This window comes from Rana temporaria, chromosome 9 (assembly GCF_905171775.1).
Source record: "Rana temporaria chromosome 9, aRanTem1.1, whole genome shotgun sequence".
NCBI classification, from domain to species: Eukaryota; Metazoa; Chordata; class Amphibia; order Anura; family Ranidae; genus Rana; species Rana temporaria.
The window spans coordinates 149,613,587-149,636,800 of NC_053497.1; the positions used below are offsets into that span (position 1 = coordinate 149,613,587).

At 44.7% G+C, this 23,214-nt stretch overlaps 1 protein-coding gene across 6 annotated transcripts in view; it reads left to right on the forward strand.

Moving 5' to 3' along the window:
• The window catches only part of IQSEC2 (IQ motif and Sec7 domain ArfGEF 2), a 372,011-nt gene that overhangs the window by 58,770 nt on the left and 290,027 nt on the right, over positions 1 to 23,214 (forward strand). For 5 of the 6 annotated variants that reach the window (XM_040324848.1, XM_040324847.1, XM_040324849.1 and 2 more), the window contains exon 2: positions 6,172 to 6,222. The exons of the other annotated variant lie outside the window; for it this stretch is intronic. In XM_040324848.1, the coding sequence (XP_040180782.1) occupies positions 6,172 to 6,222 (51 nt within the window). The remainder of the gene's footprint in view (positions 1 to 6,171; positions 6,223 to 23,214) is intronic. 6 annotated transcript variants of the gene reach the window in all.

Sequence of the window (23,214 nt, forward strand, 5' to 3'; positions counted from 1 at the left end):
GCAGTTGTAAGCCAATGATTGTTTCTCCCTGTCCCTAATACAGCACGCCGAGGGGGCGGGGCACGGCGGACGGCGTGATGCCAGTGAAATCTATATCCCTTCTGTGGTGGCCGTGCAGATAGGAGGAATCGGATACATGGGAGTGGGGTCAGTACTGCAGGGCAGGTGGTCATGCGGGCCGGACACTTTAGCCACGAATCGGCCGATTCTTTCACAAAAATCGGCCGATGCCGATTTCACAAAAACGGCCAAATATCGGCCGATATATCGGCCGACCGATATATCGGTCTACCTCTACCTATAGGTAAGCCTTATTATAGGCTTTCCTATAGGTAAACGTCTACTTCCTCTTCAACAGTTAAAAAATATTCGCCAGCACACCACGGATCGCAGACAGCGTCCCAAAAATGTAATACAAATAAGGCATTACAAAAAAGTGCAACGTTTCGAGGCCACGCAGGACCTCTTCATCAGGCAAGTAATACTTCCTCTTTAAAGGGGTTGTAAAGGGAAACATTTTTTTTTTTCATAATAAGCATCCTTTACCTGCAGACATTCCTCTTTTCACTTCCTCATTGTTCGTTTTTGCTCAGAAGTTGCTCTATTTCTTCTCTGTTCTGTTCACTTCCTGCTTGTCTGATTTTACTGACCACTGTGAAGGGAGGCTTTACTGCGGTGGTCAGTAATGTGCTCGCCCCCTCCTGGGAACTACATCTGTGCGGCAGGACGCTCTCTACATGTTAGAGACTTCAAGGAGGTGTGAATTACTGGGCGTGCCGCAATTCATACTGGGAAATGTAGTTCTTACATGAACGAGCGCCGCAAACCAGGAAGTGAATGAGAGAACAGAAACTAGCATGCCGGAGGTGGTATAGATGAAGGAATTTAATAGGTATTTACTCGTTTTTTTTATTTTTTTTATTTAACAGAATCATTACACTATTCTGTCTGTCTACCTTGCAGACATTGGGCCAGATTCAGAAAAGAGATACGACGGCGTATCTCCTGATACGCCGTCGTATCTCTGAGTGCACTCGGTCGTATCTATGCGCCTGATTCAGAGAATTGGTTACGAATAGATATCCCTAAGATCCGACAGGTGTAAGTGTCTTACACCGTTGTATCTTAGGCTGCATTTTCAGGCTAGCCGATAGGTAGCGCTTACGTATGTTTACGCAAGGAATATGGTAATTAGGTAGATACGGCGATTCAGAAACGTACGTTCGGCCGGCGCAATTTTTTACGTCGTTTACGTTAGGCTTTTTTCGGCGTATAGTTACCCCTGCTATATGAGGCGTAGCTAATGTTAAGTATGGCCGTTGTTCCCGCGCCCAGTTTTGAAATTTTACGTCGTTTGCGTAAGTCGTTCGCGAATAGGGCTGGACGTAATTTCCGTTCACATCGAAAGCAATGACGTTTTGCGGCAGATTTTCGAGCACGCGCACTGGGATTTATTCACGAACGGCGCATGTAGGAGGCGTCAACTGCGTCAGGAGGAAGGGGCGTCAAAGCAAATTTAAATATAACACGCCCCCAACATCCCCATTTGAATTAGGCGGGCTTACGCCGGCCCACATACGTTACGCCGCCGTAACTTAGGGCGCAAGTTCTTTCTGAATGCGGAACTTGCGCCCAAAGTTGCAGCGGCGTGACATATCTAAAATACGTTACGCCGGCCGGATAGATACGCTCAGGTATCTGAATCCGGCCCATTAATTTTAGGCAACATTTTTTTTCCTTTACAACGCCTTTAAGTGACCAGTCACTACTGAGTGTTTTTGTAGCTCGAATCTCCAAACCACTCGACATCCAAAATTCTTTGGCTTTAATTTTTGCTTGTTCACACGTGAGTGTAGTGTCGCTTGTAGATCGAAAAGCACATGAACATCTTTTGACCTTCAAGTGTTTTTGGTCCCAATAGACTTCAATGGGAGCAACTGAAAAACACATAAACATGCATATCTTGCATTTTTTTTTTTTCCCTAGCAACTAGCTTTCCCTTGGCTAATGATAAAAAAAAAAAAAAGTCTAGATGGCTGCAAAAATGCCATTACAAGTGCTCAAAAAATAAGACGCTGAGCTTCAGTGTCAATGCATGGTGACTGTTGATCGCTAGACGCATTGATGTGCGTATAACCGGTTCTAGAAACGCACAATAACTGATGCTAGAAGATATACCTTCCCAGATTTTCAAGAAGCTGTGGGAAGTTGCCAGCACCCTACACTAGGCTGGCAATGGGCAACCTGATAATAGCAAGCTGAGCGTCTGGTTTTGAACCGTTGGCACTTTGTGATCTCACATTGGGTGATCGGAAATCTACCTGGCCACATTTTGTATTGGTAAATATTCAGTGAAATGCTGGTGTTGCCCTCTTTCAGGGTTTGACATGAAAGCGGGAGTTCACCCGAATTTTTTTTTTTTTTTAACATTAGAATGATGCGCATTTTGTCAAGGGGAATCGGTTGTTTTTTGTTTTTTTTAATCGAAGCAGTACTTACCGTTTTAAGAGAGCGATCTTCTCCGCCGCTTCCGGGTATGGTCTTCGGGACTGGGCGTTCCTATTTGATTGACAGGCTTCCGACGGTCGCATACATCGCGTCACGAGTAGCCGAAAGAAGCCAAACGTCGGTGCGGCTCTATACGGCGCCTGCGCACCGACGTTCAGCTACTTTCGGAAAATCGTAACGCGATGTATGCGACCGTCGGAAGCCTGTCGATCAAATAGGAACGCCCAGTCCCGAAGACCATACCCGGAAACGACGGAGAAGATCGCTCTCTAAAACGGTAAGTACTGCTTAGATTTAAAAAAAACACCCGATTCCCCTTCACAAAATTAGCATCAATCTAATGTTAAAAATTTAAGTTTTTTGGTGAACCTCCACTTTAATAGGCTTGCTGTGGTCCACCAAATTGCTGTATCCTACGACGCTCCATCACAGACCTGATAACACAAAATGTTCACTGCTGACATTTCCCAGCCACTACCGATCTGTCTGCAATGGCACAATTAACTGTAATAGCCCAACTGTAATAAGAATTTATTTAAAGCCCTTTGCACTCTATGGAGTCCTTTATCTCTCTTCAGTAGTGATAAATGTTCTTTGCAATTTTTACACATAGCCATGCAATAGCTTTGTAAGCTGTGGATCTTTGTTTGTATTGCTCAGCTAGATTCATCTGGAAGTTAATTCCCAAATCAAGCAGGATCAGCTAGAGCTTCTGTAATTCAGGCTAAAAATACCAATACATGTGACTTAAAATAAGAGACTGTCGGACCCCCAAACCATGGTTTTCATCCAGCTGATATGTTTTTTTTTGGGCTTATGCACATGTGCGCAGGGGGCTGTACCCCAAAAAAACTGTCTGTTTCTGTGCCTCGATTACAGGTGTTGCGTACAGTTTACTGTACACATCCATAACAGGGTGCAGCTGTACACTGGTAAATGCAGATCTGAGCGTATACATGCGTACAGGTACCGATGTACGCCATGCATGGACACAGACATTTTACACTGTATGGTCTTCAACACCCTAACTAAAAACAAGAACATAGGAAAATAAGCATGCACTGACCTCTGTAGCTGCAGACACTGTAAAGTAATTCATCCTCAAAGTTTTAAAAGTTTGTAGCAGAAGCTTCTCCGTTTACATGCACTCCCTGGGTAACTTACCAGCACTGACTTGGCAGCCTTTTACTTTATTATTTAAATGCAAATCAAATGCAAGGGGAGAGCAGAGTGCTGGGATCGGACTTGAATTGCTTCACTGCTTCTATTGTGAAATTGGAGGGTTAATTGTCTTGCAGCGGATGGAACTACAGAGGTCAGTGAGAGCTTATTTTAGGCCAGGTTCTAAAGAGCTGTTGCATTGGTCCTCCTTCACACATCCTAAATCGGCCATGATGTGGGAGATAAACTGTGCATACTTGCAGCTGAGATCCCAAGTGATTGTCAGTGGTGGCCGTTTAGCTTGTACAACTCAATGACGGGCTAAAAGGAGCTGGGACTGGTCAAGGCTGTAGGCATGTCCGCACATTCAGCAGTTACTTATGGTTAGGGCCAGATGTCCCACTCCTGATGTAAACTGATTGCGTTTAGAACTGAACGTTTGGCTCCAGTAACCAGGAGTAATTTTTTGGTATAGTAAATAGTATAGTGTACGCCACAGCCCTTCTATTCCAGGTGCCAGTGTGTCGCATGCGGGCAAAGTTAGTCTTCAGGCCTGTGCTAAGCTCTGAGAGAACATCTCTGCTTCTTTTCCTTGTTCTCGGCAATGATGAAGTAAACCAGTTTGAAAAAAGTCTCCCTGTTTTATATATTCATCCTAGGGGACAAAAAGCATGTGCTACTTTGTCCCTTTTGTTATGTGCTGTAGACACAGGGCTAACATGGTCAACCTTATGCCCCCAACTCCCAGCACTGTTGTCTGGCGCTGTTCTTATAGAGACATATGACGAGAGCCGATTAGCATAACTTGCCTTGGTACCAGGCTCTTCCTAGAGACCAGCGTTTTCACAGCAAAGAGGTATGGGGTGTGTTGCAGCAAAGGGGGGCAGAAGCAAGTGATTCTGGTCTGAGCTTCTCATTAGGAATGCGGTAGAAAAAGGGCAATGTCAGAACTTATTTCCCAATGGGACAAATGCAGGGGATTGTCAGCATGCATATAAGTGCCCACAAATTGGGCTTCCTACAGGGGAGGAGCTGTTGGGCTCAAGTGGGAGGAAACAAATGCGTACTACTACTCAGTCATTATTATATTGTTCAGGTATTTCACATTTAACCTATGGACCAGAATATATTATTCAGTTTTTCTGAATACCTGTTGCTTTACCCATCATGGTACAGTGACATATAATTGTGTTCCTTTTGTTTTACTAATATACATTCAAAGGAGATTATTGTAAATTGTATGTTCATATGATGATATAAATAACTATGTCTGTGTGTGTTTTTACAAACCCTTTTTTTTCCTCTGTAATTTGTAATTATATATGTTCAGGGGGTCACACGTATTTGGGAAAGTTCAGTTTACCGTTCTATAATGATGCACAGTGATTGTGGCTGGTATCTCGAGGAGTTGGGAAGAGTCATTGTAGTAGCTAATTTGCTCTGCCTAGTCTACAAACCTCTACATTTAATACAATAAGAATATGAACGTGATAATTAAATTATGTGTTAACTGAAAATGCTTTATAGTTCAATCTTAAAGCTGGACTCTAGGCCATTCTGAAAGTCTTCTGCAGGGGTCTCAAACTGGGGGCCCTCCAGCTTTTGCAAAACTACAAGTCCCATGAGGCATTGCAAAGCTGAAAGTTACAAGTGTGACTCCCACAGACAGAGGCATGATGGGACTTGTCGGACCACCAGTTTGAGACCCCTGGTCTACTGTTTTTAGTCCAGTCGTGCAATCTCATAAACCATTTCTTTCAATGGGTGGTAGGTGGAAGGATGCAGTGGCAGAAAGGAGATTCAGATTATTCTGTATTCCACTGTGTTGTCAGCTCAACACTGCAAGCTTAAAGCGGGGGTTCACCCGAAAAAAAAAAAAATATTTAACATTAGATTACGGGAAGCACAATTGGGTGTTTTTTTTTTTTTTTTTAAATCGATGCAGTACTTACCGTTTTAGAGATGGATCTTCTCCGCCGCTTTCGGGTATGGTCTTCGGGACTGGGCGTTCCTATTTGATTGACAGCCTTCCGACCGTCGCATACAGCGCGTCACGAGTTGCCGATAGAAGCCGAACGTCGGTGCGGCTCTATACGGCGCCTGCGCACCGTCGTTCGGCTACTTTCAGCAACTCGTGACGCGCTGTATGCGACGGTCGGAATTCTGGCAATCAAATAGGAACGCCCAGTCCTGCAGACCATACCCGGAAGCGGTGGAGAACATCTATCTCTAAAACGGTAAGTACTGCATTGATTTAAAAAAAAAAAAACACCCGATTCTGCTTCCCGTAATTGGCCTCAATCTAATGTTAACATTTTTTTTTTTGGGTGAACCCCCGCTTTAAGGACAGGAGGAGAACGCAGATTTTGAGTAATTATGCTGATGCTCCTTCATTGTCCAGTTGGCAGGCTGGGGGTTTGTCGGTGACCAAGCTGTATTGCTTAACTGCAGTGAAAAAAAATTAAAATAAGTGGTCACTGACCTAGCTCTGCTCTCTGGCAGGAGTGCCTGGACCACAAGACATCCTGAACAGAGTTACCAATCTTTTGGCAGGTAAGACCGTTCATGTTGTCTGTATTTCAGCTGTGTTTGCCATCAGCTATAAGTTGACAATACCATGGGGTGGATATGTTCAAATAACAGAAGCACCTGTATCCTGACAATAACTGGTGTAATCATATCTGATGTGTACTAAACCTCTGAGCCCGAGGCACTTAATATGCAAGTGCTGACTTACAGCTCCACCGCCGGAGCTCGCTATCTGATCAGAACAGTACAGCGTAATCGGCCAGTTCAATATTGAGCTCCTATTTTCGCATTCAGGACTCGAGATGGTTTTGTGTACAGGTTAAAGTAAACCTTCCCTAAGAGAAAAAGGGAGCTGCCATTGCTGACTTTTTGATAATGCTTGTTGCCTGGATATTAAACGGACCTTTGCTGTGCCCTATCTGTGCTATGGCCGATGCTTCCTGAGCTGATGACCTAGAATTAAAAAGGTTCGAAAAAAGCCCACTGCATTTTTGATCTGTTTAAAATACTTTTTAAAGTACTGAACCAGCAGACAGGCAACCAGCATTTTGTGGTTAGTAAATGGAAACTCCCATTTTTGTTTTTTCCTTCTCAAAAATTTCCTTCATGAAGTTTAACGTGGAAGTCAAGGCACCAGAACAATGACACACATTAGTCAAACTCCCAGTATGTAATAACTAACTCATTAAAAAAATAAATTACCATAAGGGTCTCGTCACACCAAATGTGCTGGCATGTGTTGATGAACGCAATCCAGTGCATTAGCATTGTAAAATCACTATTTCAATAGGCGCAGTTCGCCTCAGTTCATTGCCCCGCACTGATAAAAGTAGAACATGCACTACTTTTTTTTCGGCGCGCCACAGTGTGCATAAATGCACAAGACAAAGCGGGTGACGCTTCCTTCACAAATAAAGCTTTGTGAAGTTTAAAAAAAATAAAATAAAAACAAGTAAAATAGTATTGCTGAACATTTTAAAAGGCAAAGCAGCATGTGAATGCATACCAGCCCACATTTACGTGTGCTCAATGCACGCTATGCGGTGTAAATGGACCCTAAAATTTCCTAATATCAGGTTGCATAATTGTACTGTCCTATTTCCTATATCAGAAGATGGAACCTAGGAAGAGGGATTGTTGCAGAGGCTCCAGTTGGTCAAATGTGATGAGTCCTACACACATAGGAGATGTACTTTTGTAAACCAGTCAGCAGGTATGATGCAGGGGAGTATATCAGTATATCTTCAGTACAAATCTGCAGTGACACCGGAAGAGGTAGAAATGCTGCCATTTTATTGTGGTGGACACCACAGGATAAGACCAAGTTGGGTGTAGAGCTTGGTTGCTTGACTGGTCAAAGCTATGTGACTGGTTAATCTTCTCAACCTAGGGTTCTCCTTGCTGCAATAAGCAAGCGATAAAACACAATTTTTGCCACTTTATAAAACCCTGGTGTGACGAGATCCTTTGCTCGCCCGGTTCTGCTCTCCCGACACTCCTCTGCTACCATTGAGTCAGCTTGCAGATTGCAACGTCTGATGGTCCAGTCATCCAAGGTTCCAGGATCCGAATTACAGCTATGTGCCATTCGGACCCATTAAGAACAAACACCAGGCAGGCTGTATGTAAGTTCAAACAGGACTCTTTATTTTCAAGTACACAGCACACTTTTATACAGAATTTGGAACATCCCACTCCCAAAAACCGCTTTCCTATTGGTCAATTGTAAAGTATATGCAGTCTTCACTCAGGTACTCCTTGACCATGCAAATGAGGACTTGAAATAGTCAACAGGGATTGGTCCAATAGCTTGGATAGAAAGACTTGTGTATTGAGACAGAAGCCCCAGGGGGTAATCAATGTACACAATAACCCGGTCTACTTAAAGCGGGGGTTCACCCTATCGACGAAAAAAAAAAAAAATTTTTTCTTTTACCATAAAATCAGGCATTGTAGCGCGAGCTACAGTATGCCTGTCCCGAATTTTTTACCCCCGTACTCACCTTGTACGCGTAGATCGAAGATACCGGGGAATGGCCGTGCCTATGGAGACGGAGGATGATTGACGGCCGGCTCTGGCGCGTCACGCTTCTCCGGAAATAGCCGAAATAGGCTTGGCTCTTCACGACGCGTGCGCATAGCCTGTGCGCAGGCGCCGTGAAGAGCCGAGACCTACTCCGGCTGTCTTCGGGGAGAGTGACGTGCCAGGGCCGGCCGTCAATCATCCTCCCTCTCCATAGGCACGCCCATTCCCCGCGGGAGCCGAAATCTACGATCTCTGATTACAAGGTGAGTCCGGGGTTAAAAAAATCGGGACAGGCATACTGTAGCTCGCGCTACAATGCCTGTCTCGATGGTAAAATCGTGTCGGGGGGGGTGAACTACCGCTTTAATTACTACCTCTGAGAGGTTACCTTCCTTTAGACAATAGAATGCTAATTCAATACAGCTGACAGGAGGCTTCTGACCTTTAGAACAATACAAAGTCCCTTAGCGTAAACACATACATCTTCAAACATACATAATCGATTCAATTAACCTTCAATCCACAATTCTAGCCAGACGGACTGTCTCCGACACCCGCTCTTAACCTGCAGAACACAATAAAAGGTATTTCACAAGCTGGTTCCACTTAGCATTTCAATAGTCTGAGCTAAGCATTGAAGGGTCATTGTCTATTGACCTAGTCAGGACAACTATACCACTTGTAAAGTGTCCAGTATCTCCTGCAATGAACTGTCAGTAATGTCCCATCTTCTGATATACACGAATTAGGATTTCAAGTAGAAACATTCTAGCACTGCAAGGCCAGGTCCATGACACCTGGTTTGGCCACGTCTTAAGTATGCCATCCAGTTTTGGTCACCAACCTCAGACAGGGTATCTTTGAACTAGTGAGAGTCCAGAAAAGGGCAACAAAGCTAATCGGGGTGGAGGACATTAAGGAACATCTTTAAACAATAAACGTATTCTTCCTTGAAAAGAGGCTTTCAAAATTGCGTGAAGCTTGTTGCCCAAAAAGGAGCAGCAGCTTCTATTCGGGGCACCTGACCTTTGAAGGGCAGCCCGTTCATGTGAATGGGCTGGCCATATACGACATGCAATATTGTGTGCAAACTGCTCAAAAAAATTGTCAGCATGAACGCTTGTTCCCGCTATGTGAAAGTGGTGAATGGAGCCTTGGTGACTCTAGTATTGAGGGGAAACTATTGACCCTAAAGTCTCTAAAGAAGACATGAGGTTGGTTACACAGCGAAGTTGGCTGAGAAGTGAATCAATCTTAAACTGTATAAGGGGCTCCTCACTGCTAGTTGGTAAGGATGTGGAACTCCCTTTCGTTCTGACATTGGGAGCGTGTGAAAATCAATGTTTCCCTATGGGGGCAGTCTTAACTGGTCCGACACAAGTCAGTCCGACTTTGAAAATGCTCCCTGTACTACTTTGGTCCGACTTTGATCCTACGTCAGCCCATTGAATATCATTGAAGTCGGATCAAAGTTGGAACACCGTCTTGCATGCTAAGATTTTGGCATGGGTTCACCCTCCTGAACCATAACAGGCCGCATGCCCTCAACATGGGGGTGGGTTATTTGGGGCAGGGTTGCGCCCTCCCACCCCAAAGCACCTTGTCCCCATGTTGATGAGGACAAGGGCCTCTTCCCGAAAAACCCTGGCCATTGGTTGTCGGGGTCTGCGGGCAAGGGGGGATTATCGGAATCTAGGAGCCCCCTTTAATAAGGGGGGCCCCCAGATCCCGGACCCCCACCCTATGTGGATGAGTATGGGGTACATTGTACCTCTACCCATTCACCTGGGTTAAAATGTGTCTAAAAAAACTGTCTAGTGTTTTTTTTTTTTTTTTATTAAGTAATTTATTAGGCAGCTTCGGGGGTCTTCTTCCAACTTCGGGTTATTCTTCCGACTTCTCCGCTCTCTCCTGCCTCTTCTCCCGCCGCAGTGCCTTCGGCCGGACTCATCCACTATCTTCTGCCAACTCTTTTTTACTAATTCTTCCGATGTGGACACGACACTCTCTCCCGCTGTAATGCAGTGTGCGCAGTGCCCCTTATGACTTTGTCGCCCATCATACCCCAGGCATCACTGGGTGACCATGCCCCATGCCCCATGCAAGTCGCTGCGCACGCGGCATTACAGCAGGAGAGGAGAAGAGGGAAGACGGAGAAGACCGGGCCACCACTAGTAAAAGAGCTGGCAGAAGATAGCGGGGGAGCCCAGCCGAAGGCACGGGAGAGCACGGAGACAACGCCGGAGAGAGCAGAGAAGTCAGAAGAAGACACCCCGGAGCTGCCTAATAAATTACTTTAAAAACCTGTGTAGTGTGTTTTTTTTTTTTTTACACCTTTCCCCCCCCAGGTGAATGGGTAGAGGTACGATGTACCCCATACTCATTTACATAGGGTGGGGGGCCGGGATCTGGGGCTCCTGGAATACGATAAGCCCCCTGCCCGCAGACCCAACAACCAACGGCCAGGGTTGTCGGGAAGAGGCCCTTATCCTCATCAACAAAGCACCCACCCCCCATGTTGAGGGCATGCAGCCTTGTATGGTTCAGGGGGGGGGGCACTCGCTCGTCCCCACCCCCTTTTCTGACTGGCTGGGCTGCCTGCTCGGATAAGGATCTGGTATGGATTTTGGGGGGACTCCCACGCCATTTTTTCGGCGTAGGGGGTTCCCCTTAAAATCCATACCAGACCCAAGGGCCTTGTATGCTCCTGGAGGGGGGGAACCCATCCTGGATTTTTATTTCAAATTTGGCGTTGAGTTCCCCCTCAAGATTCATACCAAACACAGTGCCTGGTATTGGCGGGGATCCAAGATTCATTGAAGTCTGACGCGTCTCTGACTTCAAGTCGCAGGGCAAAGTTGGATACAAAGTAGTACTAGTGTCGTATCGCACCAGTGTGAACCCGGCCTAAGTCAAAAAAAGGTATTATGTGTTCCTGAACACAATGTGCAGCGGTATAGAAAATAGTAGTGCCATAAACACACACATTGAACTGGATTGACTGGTTTCTGTTCAACACTATGACCCCAGACTATGCAACTGTTTAACTCCAAAGTTTAACAGCATGTTCTGTAGCTTGGATTTTATGAATGGGCCATAAAATGCAATCTAGTATGCCAACGGTTTATAGCAGTTGGAGAGAAAATCGCTATTTCTAAATGTCCCCCTTAGCGTTTGATATATAAAAAAATACACGGTACAGAGCCATAATAAAAAATGAATGTACATTGCTGCAGAAGTGAAACAATTGCCTTGACTTCCACCTTAATAACTCAGGCGTTGCCCATGCTTATATTGTATGGCAGTAGTACAGTAAAATGTTGGCTTATCGAAAAATTGGATTATGCTAAATGTTATTAGTCCCATCACCCCCTTTCTCTCGGTAAATGTTAATTTTCTTCCAATATCAAGCTTCTCATAGGCCTTTTATACAAAGATATGGTTCCGTGGTGGTTGTCTAAAATAGACTTCATCTGTATTCATCTTATGCTCTGCAATACCATTTTCTCAGTGAATTCAAGCTGACGTCATAATGAAGCATGAGTGTCCTTTTCGTATCTCCCTGTTTTTGTCCTTGCGCAGAGATCATTGCGGATTCTGGTAAACAGACGGAATGAACTTTTTTTTTTTTTTTTTTATGCATAAGGGCAGCTTTTTGCAGTTATTTTCACATAAGGGATGTTTGCATGTCTCCGTGTTTGAAGCTGGAAATATTTTAAGTGTGCAGATATTGACAAGTAGGCGTATAGGAGATTTTGATCGTCGGACTTTTTTTCCTTATAATAAGAGGCAACACCAGAAACATTAAAGGGGGAAAAAATACCTGGTAACATTAGAAGCCCAGTTCTGCTGCAGACATCAACACTGGGTGGAAAAAGTTAAAAAAAATTCCACATGATTCCCACAATCCATAAACACGGAAGAATAAAATAGAAATAGGGAATGGTAGGAGGGCAGACAAGCATACCTTAACATTTAGGCCTAGGGCCACCATTAGAAATCATGGGGCCGGATAAAGCCTACCTGACCCCCCCCCCCCCCACATATATTCAGACACCTGGGCATCCAATCAGGAGGAGGACAGGAGATGACCCCAATGCATCCAGAGACCTGCTTAAGCAATTAAGGGGACGCAGCAGGTAAATTCTGGGGCCAGCCAACCAAGAAGGGGGCCAGGTGGTGACTCCACCACATATCTATACCCAAAGCTAGACAGATGGGCGGGGGGGGGGTACTGGCTGCAATATATTAACGGCATTAAATATCGGGGTGTAATACAGCTGCTTCTATTGTAACTACTCCTAATCAGATGAGGACCCCTAGCCTGGAAAGGTGATCCTAAAAGACTATCAGACACTACACATTGATGAGGGGGGGGGGGAAGAACTTAACTGTACTATAGAAACAGAGCAGTTGAGATGAGGGTACCTCGGGCAGTTTATAATACCAGCAGCTAAGGGGAATTGGAGTGGGTGACAGTCAGAGCTCCCCCATCATTTGGGGCAACAGTACTCTTATCCCTTGCCGGGGAGCTAGTTTGTAGTCCTGGTGGCTTACTGACATGTTGCAAGCTGCCATTTTGGGCCAGTGAGAATCTGACAGATGATGCCCCCAACTCAGGACAGAGTGGGCTCTCTGCAGATACAGCATAAAAAAACAGTCTGGAGCAGCCACCAATGGAGGCACAGCCAGAGGTTTAGGTGCAAGTGCAGTATTTACTTGGAGGGGGGGGGGAGCCTAAGTGGGGACTCCTTTTTCCTGTTGACCAGATGGAGCCCAGGCCTGGTACGCAAGGCCTGTCTGTACCCCTTTATTGGCGGCCCTGTTGAGGCCCAATGATCTAAACCCTTAGGCCCCATACACTTTACCAATGCATTGTGGTTCACCACACATGGATTACTGTACAATCACAGTAAGGTATTCATTTTTTAATAGACTGCTAACTGGTCATAATTTAAATCAAAAACGGATATGGTATATGTATTGTGGTTCACTCAAAATCAATGGTTCTGTTATACACACCACCCATTGGTATGTGCGTCACCGCAGTGCATACACGTGAATGAGTCAAAACTGATAAATGTTTGTTTGCTGAAGCACTGTGCATCATAAACATTTGTCTTTGAATACAGTTATATATATGTATGTATGTATGTATGTATGTATGTGTGTGTGTGTGTGTGTGTGTGTGTGTATGTATGTATATATGTATGTGTATGTGTATATGTATATATATATATATATATATATATATATATATATATATATATATATATATATATATATATATATATATATATATATATATATATATATATATATATATATATATATATATATATATATATATATATATATATATATATATATATACATACATACATACATACATACATACATACATACATACATACATACATACATACATACATACATACATACATACATACATACATACATACATACATACACACATACACACATACACACATACACATATATATATATATATATATATATACACATACATACATACATATATACACACACACATTATATATATATATATGTGTGTGTGTGTGTGTGTATGTATGTATGTATGTATGTGTGTGTGTATATATATATATATAATGTATGTGTGTGTGTGTGTGTGTGTGTGTATATATATATATATATATATATATATATATATATATATATATATATATATATATATATATAGTATGACTTTGCCCTGTGTAATGTGTTGAAATAACCACTCGCAATTTCCAATAGAAACTTATGTGTCAAGGTAACGATGCAGGAACCCAATTGGGGAGACAAAGACTGAGTGTTGTCACCCTTATAACAGGAAGTGACTGGACAAGGACCTTCAAGATTATTTTTTTTTTATTTTGTGTAATCAGTATTTATTCAGGCAATAAAAGTAAAAAACACATAGACAAAGGACAAGCATGTCCAACAGGATTCTATAAACTGGAATAATGGCCACGCAGGGCCGCTAAACATCCAAGAGGAAACTTCAAACAAACCACGTTGTACATGCACACAGAAACAATAACAAATGCATATATAGTCACACGGACCGCTGCAGCAGCCAACACCCAGAAGGGCCCCAGCGGCCACATCGATCCGTGAGGCACATGGGTAGCCGATTGGGCAATAGCCTAAGGGGTTGTGGGGAAAAGTATTATCAAAGGAAAAAATTGGGTTGCCCGCCGAACTACCCGAACCCGGGGACGAACCAGGCGAGGTGTCTGTGAGAGTGCTTTGGGAAAAATTCAAGATTATTTTAATTAAAGCTGGAGATGTAAAAAAAAAAAAAAAAATTAAAATGATTTCTGAAATTATAGCGAGATTTTAGTGACTAGGCTTGCATACTTTTTTAAAGGTGACTGTCAACTAATTTAGCTTGGCTCTCCCAGCTTCACAAACGAAGCCGAAAATGATCTGTCGGTTATATTGAGACATCTGACTAGATCTGCCTATAGAAACTAGAAATCCTTGCTCACGCACGATGTACAAATGTGTACGCCTACACAGGGGGAGGCACAGGTGTTCAGTGCATGCAGTCCCATTGAAGTCATTTGGGACGCATCGGGTGCATGGACAGAGTTGTTGCTTCCAATTTGACCATGGTTCATTTTTCCCAATAAGAAAACTGCGAAGAGAGCTTTTGGCCGTATATCCCGGCCGTGTGTATGCTCCCTCGCAGTTTTTCCGACGGGAAAACTGCCAAAAACCACTGGACAAAAAAAGAGAACCGTCTCTCTCCTTTTTTTTTTTTTTCCGCTGGGATTCCCGGCGGACTTTTTCCTGGCGTTTTTTGGCAGTTTTCCTTTGGGAAAAACTGCGATGGAGCATACACACGGTCGGGATTCCCGACCAAAGCTCTCCCAACTTGAAGAGGGAAAAGTTACCAAGCAGGTTCTCAGCTTTCCGACGGGATCTTTTCCCATCAGAAATCCCGCACGTGTGTACGGGGCATCAGATTGGGAGTAGTGTCTGTGTGGCGTCTCAATTGATTTCAGTGGGACTGCCTGCACAGGGATGCATGGAGCACCCAAGATGGCACGCATTCGGAGCATACGTGCTCCTTTCTCAGGCCTCTTGTATCCTGCGAGTGTATTTTTTATTAAACATGATCTTTTTTACCCTATGCTGCACTTAGATTGGCGCTGCTTGTTTTTTTTATCTCTCCATGCATGGAATACCTGTCTCCCCCCCCCATGCATAGAACACCTGTTCCCCCCCCCCCCCATAAGGGTAATGCAACCTTCCATAGGTGTGTGCTTTTGTACGTTGTATGTGAACAAGGCCTTTTTTTAAAGAGATGCAGTAATTTTACCCACTTTGGTGAAAGTGTCAGTCATTGGAAAAAGGCCGATAGTCGCCATGCCAGTACTCTCCTGTCAGTCACTCCTCTAACATGTTTTGGCATAGATGGTGCTTTCCGTTGGTCCCTTTTTAACACTCCATGATTTTCAATGACTTCCATTCATTTTGGCACGACTTTAACTCGTGCAGACTTCAAAGTAGTCCCTCCACTACTTTGGTCCAACTTCCATGCGAGTTGAACTTGATGTCCATAGACCTCAATGTTAAAGCCTTAAATAGCATGCAAATCGTACCTTAATAATATAGACACGATTTCAGTACGACTTTGAAAGCACAAGCAGCTTTTTGACCCTTGTCCCACCCAATCCTTTCAACATAGTAGCCCCCCCAAAGCACATTTTTCTAGCACACATTCACTTCCAGGTTATTCCCTCAGGAACAATGTGCTCAAAAAAATATGTCCTTGTCCTCCGCTTCTCTTCTTCTTCTTCTTCATGCACTGCTACTGTTGCAGCACCAATGACAACTGTTGTGGCAATATATTAAAGCGGGAGTTCACCCATTTCTAAAAATTTTTTTTTTCTTCCCCTAGATTCCTGCTCGTTCGGTCTAGGGGAATCGGCTATTTGTATTTAAAATAGGTGCAGTACTTACCCGTTTTCGAGCTGCATCTTCTTCCGTCGCTTCCGGGTATGGTCTTCGGGAGCGGGCGTTCCTTCTTGATTGACATTCTTCCGAGAGGCTTCCGACGGTCGCATCCATCGCGTCACTCGTAGCCGAAAGAAGCCGAACGTCGGTGCGGCTCTATACTGCGCCTGCGCACCGACGTTCGGCTTTTTTCGGAAAATCGTGACGCGATGGATGCGACCGTCGGAAGCCTCTCGGAAACCTGTCAATCAAGAAGGAACGCCCATTCCCGAAGCCCATACCCGGAAGCGACGGAGAGGATGCGTCTCGTAAACGGGTAAGTACTGCACATATTTTAAAATAAATAGCCGATTCCCCTAGTAATAACGAGCAGGAATCTAAGGGGGAAAAGTGCCCTCTAAGGGTGAACCCCCGCTTTAAGTAGCAAAATTTTCTGTCACGACACACCACACCACAACAAGCAGGAAGCAAACAGGAACTGGAAACAACTATGGCGGGAAAAGGAATTGCTTCACACCATGTATGTTTTCATTGGTTAATGCCAAAGTAGTACTGATCCAAAATCATGCAGAATCACAGCAAAGTCGCACGACTTTGAAGCCGTACAAGTGTAAAAGGAGCCTTATGGAGAACATGTGACTTTCTCAAGTGTGAGCGTTTGGGTCCACCAGCCAATTGCTACACCTCAGCACTGTCCCGTGACCGAGGGAGTGATGCCATGGTGTACCCTAGCAACACCAGGGATTTTAGCACCAGCTGTGGCCAGGGGAGCACTGGCAAGGTGGTTATCAGTGGGTTGGGAAGCCCTTTTGCAACGATGCTGTTGCTTGCCTCCAATTGCTGGGAGGAATTCTAATAAAAATAAGATGCAGGTATGTGTGTGATACCTTTTTGAATACAAAGAAATGTTTATTATTCTGTATACAGATTTAACCGTCTTTCTGCTCCTTTAATAATATTTGCAATGCAAAAGACCATGTTCTTCTCCAGAAACGACATCATGTGGATGCCAGCAAAGGTCACATTTCTATATCCTCTTATTCCCTGTGTGGTTTAATGTGTTCTAGGATATACTGAAATGTTTTATTTATTTATTTCCTTGCAGCCTAGCTGTTGCCTATAATGTGGTGAACTCAGGGCTTCCGAGATTAAAGTAGATCTATGTCCTCACATTAAAAGAAAAATATGTGCTGCAGCACATAATTGTAAGTGCATCTGCCCTTACAGTTTTCCCATAGTCCCCTGCAATGGGCCAACCAGTAAAGTGCACCTTGTAACCCTCTCCCCTCAAAAGTATAAGAAACAGCTTAATTATCACAAGCATTGTATTTTGGGCTGTATGTATTTATTGTAGCCTCTGCCTCCTAAAAATCTGTGCTTTTGTGTAAAAAGTAAAAACCTAACCCTAAAATGAGGTATGTAATGCAATGTGTATTTAGCATATTTGAGACGGAGGGTAGATTATTTTATTAGGGACCCACCTCCCCACGCTCCTTTTGGTATGGCAAAAGTTTCTGTACTAATCGTGAAAGAAAATGAATGCTACTAATAGGTGGAAGGAAAACCGTTTCTGTCGGTTGTGTATGCGTGTTGCATTTTTGGGTGCCATTCATTTTTAATGTTGCCTTAAATGCAGTGCGGTTTTGCTGCGATTGTCACGCATCACCCAAAAGACACTCCTGCTCGTTTTTGAGTGCCAAGCTTCATGCGATGTGGAAATCACAGCAAACCGCAAGACAATCACGGCAAAACCACACGTGTTTGAGTTACCACTAAGAATGAATGGCACCCAAACACTCCTGGTGCTTTTTGCCACTATATTAGTGTGATTTAAAATTCCCAAAACTCCAGATGTGAATGGGGCTTAAAGCAGAGTTCCACCCTAAAAATGAACTTTCTATTAACAGCTTGCCTTTAATGTAAAAAAATGAAATAAAAATGTTTTACTCGCTTCTATCTGGCTGTTACTAGGCAGATCTGCCTAGTTCCGGGTCCTAGGTGGTTCAACTTCCTGTCCTAAGACCCCATTGCCTCCTGGGAAATGAGTGTCATTTCCCAGGAGTCTCTGGGCATTACTAAGCCTAAAAATCGGCCAGCATGCACCTCTCCCTGAAAACCAGGAAGAAAAAGGAACTGGGCTTCACTTGCCCACACATATGATGGATACGGCCACAACATGAGCTGGAGGATGTAAGGCAAGTGTTTTGCAATGATTTCTGGAATGTTTGGGGAGCTATTAATATGTTTTAGGAACTATTTAATGCGATAAATTTTAGCTTGCAAAAAAAAATAAAAAATGATGCCCGGAACCCCGCTTTTAAAGTCCCCTAAGTTGCAAGGTGGGGCATCCATGGGTGGGACTTCTTTTTCCAGAACTTTCCACAGATGCTTGATTGGATTGAAATCTGGTAAATCGGGTCAATCAGCAGCTCAAACTTGTTCTGTTCCTCAAACCATTTGTTGAATTTGTCAGACCTTTCTCCACTGCTCCATGGTCCAGTTTTTATGGGCTGCCCCCATCCTCGGTGAGGGAATCGGGAAGTGAAGCGTTGCGGCTTAACTGCCCGGTTCTCTACTGCGCATCCTCACTGGTCTCGTCTGTCTCCTGGGACCAATGTGTTTCCCAGAAGACAGCGGGGGTGACACGAAGGGGTGTGACCCTCACAGGAGTCTATTCCTGTAAGTGGGTGCAAATACCTGTATTATAAAGGTATTTGCACCCCCCTCCCCCTGAAAGGTGCCAAATGTGACACTGGAGGGGGGGGAGGGTTCTGAAAAGCGGAGGTTCACTTTTTGTGTGGACCTCCGCTTTAAGCTGGTTGCAATGTTTTATTACAGACAGTGGGGGGCTCAATGTTGGTCTGTGGGGTAGGCGCCTATAACAGGAAGTGCATCTGTTTACATCTAGTTTACCTCAGACTTTACCTCAGAGTCCATCTAGGTCTGAAAAATGGAAAAGGTTTGCTTAATTTTCCCGTCCTTGAATGCATCTGAGGTAAAAAGATGTAAACAGATGCATGTCCCGTTATATCCTCCTGCTCATAGACCTAAAATTAGGCGTTTCAGCTCAGTCAAGAAAGCCTGAATGGACATGGGATCACAAAAGGGACATCCCATTCGACTGCAATTTGACAGGAGATCCCCTGCTGATCTGAACTCATTAGACTTGTATTTTCTATGATGCCCTTCAGAGGCTTTGAATGAGGGAAACTACATGTGATTTCAAATACAAATATGAGTAATTAACAGGTAATAAAAACATTTCACAGCATAAATAAGTTTAAGAACTCTGAGGCCTAATGCACATTGGACATCAAAAATGTTTTTCGTTTCCCTGCCTTTCCGATCCACTACATGTTAACCTATGTGTGTATGCATAGTCACATAGGCATTTACAAGCAAAAAAAGAAAACTTCACTTGTCAAATGTTTAGCCATTGAGCATTCATTAATTTTAGTGGCCAGAATAAATTCCTATTCTGCCCAATGGAATGCATGAACGCCCAAACACTTGATGCATTTGCAAAACAACGTCTTTTTTAATGCTGGTTTTCTCCTGCCAAGAGCAAAGGTGTGCAGAAGAGCTGGGCAAATGCCCAATGTGCACGACACCTATATATAACTTTACTGGATTGGCTACGAATCTGCGTTAGAGACCTTGTTGGGACAAAAACATGGAAGTTGCCATCGCTTATTTGTTTTTTGGAATGCACCCTTCAGGGCTGTCCTTCACTACTCATAGGCGTGCGCACAGGGTGTTCCAGATGTGCCTGGGCACACCCTAATCACCCTGTGCTGGGCAGATTCTCTCAGCTGCTTGGCTACAGAGAAAGGAACTGGATAATCTCTGTCCCCAGTCCCTTTCTTTGTCTGAAAAGTGAGACATCGGGGGCCAGTTTAGACCCCTAATATTTGACCAGAGCCCCCAATGGGGAACCTACATTTTTTTTTTTTTTTTTTTAAATGGTAAAAATTATTGTATAAAAATATTATAAAAAAATCATGCAATTGTAAAAATGTAATAATTAAAAAAATAAACTACTGACACCAACCTCTGCCCTACTGACCTTGTCCACTACTCTACCGATGCTGTCCATTGCCCTACTGCTCTATATATTTACACACATACACACATACACACATACACACATACACACATACACACATACACACATACACACATACACACATACACACATACACACATACACATATACACATACACACATATACACATACACACATACACACATATACACATACACACATATACACACACACACACACACACACACATGTTTGATTGAGTTATGAGCATACCCTAATGCAATAGACTGCACACACCTATGACTACTCTGCAACTTATTTGAAACCAGACATATTCATATCGGGGGACACCTGGTTCCCAGCTCAATGTCACATGGAGCAGTCCAGGAAGGATAAGAAGTACAGTCCTGGAGCATTCATCTATAAAAACAACTCGGCAATGGCAGTTTGTGTCTTTATTCTAGCACAGGGGTCTCCAAACTGCGGCCCTGATGTGGCCCTTTGCTAGCCTTTATCCGGCACTTGGAGCAGTATTGCTTTCAATGATATGAGGCAATATTCCTCACAATGGGGCACTATTTCTTAGACTAATAGCAATGATGGAGCACTGTTCCTCCTCGTACTGTCCACCAACACTGGGGCCATGTTTATTCTCACTGATGCTCGGCCCTGGGGCATTTTCTACCTGATCCGGCCCCCCTGATGTCTGAAAGATCGTAAACTGGCCCTTTGCTTGAAAAGTATGGAGACCCCTGTTCTAGCAGGTTAATTTATATGGATTAGATCTTTTTTACTTTTTTTTTTGTTGACACATTATCTAGTGTGCTTACAAAGATTGTCATAGGAGTGTAAAATCCAATTCATCTCACATCATCTGTTTGATTCACATTACATCTGCTTTGTCCTCGGTAACGACACAACATAGATGATGCATCTGTTTGATGACTCCAGTTGTGTTGTCAAAGTACGTCCTGATCACATCGAGGCTAAAAACAGCAAAATGGGCCCCGTGAGTCATCTGCCAGGAAAAAATGACGTTTTATTGGTCTACACTTTTCCTCCTTTTCATTAACCTGCTTTTAGCTGAACTATTATGTTCTAGATCCCCACCTCTATTTTATTTATTTTTTTACATTTGTTATGGATACAATTGTATTTTTATGACTAATGTGACTCATGTGGTTTTATTTCATATTGCTGTGCAAAAACCAAATTGTGTTGCAATTCCTGGCAACCAAGATGATCCCTTCTTTCAATAAAAAGGTCTGGCTTTTAGTCACTGCACAGCATTTCTTTGGGGATTTAAAGGGTTGAATTGGAATCCTAGATTTCATTGCTGCATTTGTCCCTTTTTTTCAACACTTCCTGTCAAGTGACAACATCAGTGGGGAATGGAAAAGTCTCTTGAACTGAGCACTGCGATAGGGAAATAAAAATCTTTCTGGGAGAGAGGGAGGAATCGAACATTTTGTTGAGTATATATCCTGCATCCTTACCGGCAGTGGCAGTGCGTCCATAAGGAGCGCATCGGCACCGCCCCCTCTCTTCTGGCACCGCTCTATCACCAATAGATAGATTCATGCATTGCGCCACGTTCCCCCGCCGGTCTCTGACCATCCTCCTCCGCCACGTTCCCCCGCCGGTCTCTGACCATCCTCCTCCCCCACGTTCCCCCGCCGGTCTCTGACCATCCTCCTCCGCCACGTTCCCCCGCCGGTCTCTGACCATCCTCCTCCGCTACGTTCCCCCCGCCGGTCTCTGACCATCCTCCTCCGCTACGTTCCCCCCGCCGGTCTCTGACCATCCTCCTCCGCTACGTTCCCCCCGCCGGTCTCTGACCATCCTCCTCCGCCACGTTCCCCCCGCCGGTCTCTGACCATCCTCCTCCGCCACGTTCCCCCCGCCGGTCTCTGACCATCCTCCTCAGCCACGTTCCCCCCGCCGGTCTCTGACCATCCTCCTCCGCCACGTTCCCCCCGCCGGTCTCTGACCATCCTCCTCCGCCACGTTCCCCCCGCCGGTCTCTGACCATCCTCCTCCGCCACGTTCCCCCGCCGGTCTCTGACCATCCTCCTCCGCTACGTTCCCCCCGCCGGTCTCTGACCATCCTCCTCCGCTACGTTCCCCCCGCCGGTCTCTGACCATCCTCCTCCGCTACGTTCCCCCCGCCGGTCTCTGACCATCCTCCTCCGCTACGTTCCCCCCGCCGGTCTCTGACCATCCTCCTCCGCTACGTTCCCCCCGCCGGTCTCTGACCATCCTCCTCCGCTACGTTCCCCCCGCCGGTCTCTGACCATCCTCCTCCGCTACGTTCCCCCCGCCGGTCTCTGACCATCCTCCTCCGCTACGTTCCCCCCGCCGGTCTCTGACCATCCTCCTCCGCCACGTTCTCCCCGGCCGGTCTCTGACCATCCTCCTTGCCACGTTATTTTAAAAGGTTTGTTTGCCCGTATATTACCTTTTCTGCCAAAATCTACAACTGTTACCTGTTGATCCTACCAGATTAACTCATAGCAAAAGTAACTTCCTGTTTGCTGAGAATACTTACACCCTTCTGTTATAGCCGTGATTCTGTTGGCCCTCAGTGCTTTCCCCACTGTAGGACAACAGGTAGCCATGACAACGCAGCGCCCGCCTGTAAATCTATTTTGGTGCATGTCATCCAACTCATCGCTGCTCTCTACGTCTTCCAAAATGCTCTGTCCTGCTCTCCAATCCTTTCCAAAATGCCCCTGCTCTGCTCTTCATGCCTCCCCAAATTCTCTGCGTCTCCAGAGTCGCCCTTCCCTGCTATCCACGCCTCCCGAAACTCCCGGCCCTGCTATCTATGCCTTCTGAAAAACCCTGCATGATTGACAGCAACTCCGTCAGGGTAGATTGTAGACTTTTTCTGCTCTTTGAGCAGCAATGTAACTGGGTTAGGGGCCCAGGCCAGGTAGCAATTTCACTAGAAGATGG